This window comes from Gregarina niphandrodes, assembly GCF_000223845.1.
Source record: "Gregarina niphandrodes unplaced genomic scaffold scaffold00185, whole genome shotgun sequence".
In the NCBI taxonomy this organism is placed as follows: domain Eukaryota; phylum Apicomplexa; class Conoidasida; order Eugregarinorida; family Gregarinidae; genus Gregarina; species Gregarina niphandrodes.
In genome coordinates, this window is record NW_011645946.1 from 1 (window position 1) to 1,725 (window position 1,725).

The 1,725-nt window shown below is 49.7% G+C and overlaps 1 protein-coding gene across 1 annotated transcript; it reads right to left on the bottom strand.

Annotated features, from left to right (window-relative positions):
- Positions 1 to 105: 105 nt before the first annotated feature.
- Positions 106 to 1,563, bottom strand: GNI_221750 (endonuclease-reverse transcriptase; the record flags this gene model as incomplete). The annotated part of the gene is made up of 1 exon (XM_011135605.1): positions 106 to 1,563. A coding segment is annotated over one exon (1,458 nt), but the record flags the coding sequence as incomplete, so codon positions are not given.
- Positions 1,564 to 1,725: the final 162 nt, after the last annotated feature.

Here is a 1,725-nt window from a genome sequence, read left to right on the forward strand (position 1 = left end):
TTCTATGTTTGTGAGATGCTCGCTTCCCTCGCTGGGGCTGAATTGGATACTCATGCTGCTCAGTGCGCGTGTTAGCGCATTCCACCAAGTACGGTATGCTCCCACTTTTTTCCTCCCTGGCAGCTTCGGGTTCAGAATCCATTTGAAGAGCGCGCTACTTTCCTGTGCATGGGCCATGTCGTGTGCGAACCTGATTTGCCGCTGTAGGATGACCGTATCGATACACAATAGCGTTCGTAGAGCTTTCGGGGTCGCCACCACGAGCTCCCGATTTGTACGTTTTTCCTCCCAGTGCCAGTTGAGGCTGCGCCTGACCAGTATTCTGGTTGAGGAGTTAATGGCAGCCGTCTTCTTGAGGATCCAGGCTTCGCACCCATATAATAGCACAGGCAACACATATGTTGCCATTGTCATTATTTTGAGTTCGGGTCTCAGCGCACTGGTCCATATTCTGCTCATTTTGGTCATCTTGAGTCGGGCTGCCATCTTCCTCGCTGCTATTTCCGTTTCTGTGCCTCCATTGGCTTGCAGCATAAAACCCAGATACTTGCCTTCGCGCTGACTTGGGATTGCTCCCTTTTCTGTCTCAAGCACATCCTCACACTGGTTGGAAATCAGTACAGTTTTCGAGTGGTTTACCTTTAGCCCGTTGCTTTCAAGATGCGAGGTGATCTCATCATACACTGTCTGTGCAACATGTCGCCCCACTACCAACGCTATATCATCGGCGTATTCCAGATGTTTGACTTCGAGGTTTTCGGCCGGGTGCCACGCTGTCATGACAAATGACATAAACACTTTGAACAATGTGGGTGCCAGGGAGCACCCCTGTTTAACTCCTCCGCAATATTTAAAAGTTCGTTCTGTGCCTTTCACTACCGCTGTCGTATCGTGATGCATGCTCCTTATCACGTCGATAAGCTTTTCTCCCACATTGTAGTATTTAAGCGCTTCCCAGACCAATTGCCTGGGGACCGAATCAAACGCTGCCTTCAGGTCTATGAGGATTACTACCACCTCCTTGCGTCGGTTGTAGCTCTCTCTCAGATAGGTCTGAATGTACAGAACGTTGTGTATGGTGGATCTACCCCTTCGGAAGCCACTTTGGCTATCCGAGATTCTGTTCGCCGTCACTGCATTCACCCTGTCCGCCACAATGCTACCCATTATTTTTATTGCCGTATTCAACACAGAGATCGGTCGATAGTTCGCAGGGTCGCACTTAGACCCTTTTCGTTTATAGATAGGCAGTATCTCAGTGTGCAACCATTCATGTGGCATTGGGAATCCCTCCCAAATTCTGCCATATTCATATTCCAGCAGCTTAGAAGCCTGATCGAGATCAGCTTTCAGGGCCTCTGCAGGGATTCCATCAGATCCAACCGCTTTGTTGTTTTTCAGCCTCATGATTGCTTGCCGCACTTCTAGTCTCGTTATGGGGCGTTGTGTGCGTCGGGGTGGTGGAGGATAAGGGGACAGTTTTTGGTTGGACTCCCACGAGTTGATCGTGTTGAGCTGACATTGGATGTGGAGCGAGATCTCATCTTTTGCTCTACGGCCCATCAGTCTGTTTCCTTTTGGGTCGGTTATGACTAGGAGCTCTCTTCTGCGCGGGGGCGCATCTATCTCTTTCAAGATTTGAAACTTTTCCCAAGTGAGTCTGTGACCGCGGTTGGCTGCTGCTAGCTTCTCGTTGATCGTTGTCAGCCATCTATTAAAGGTGAC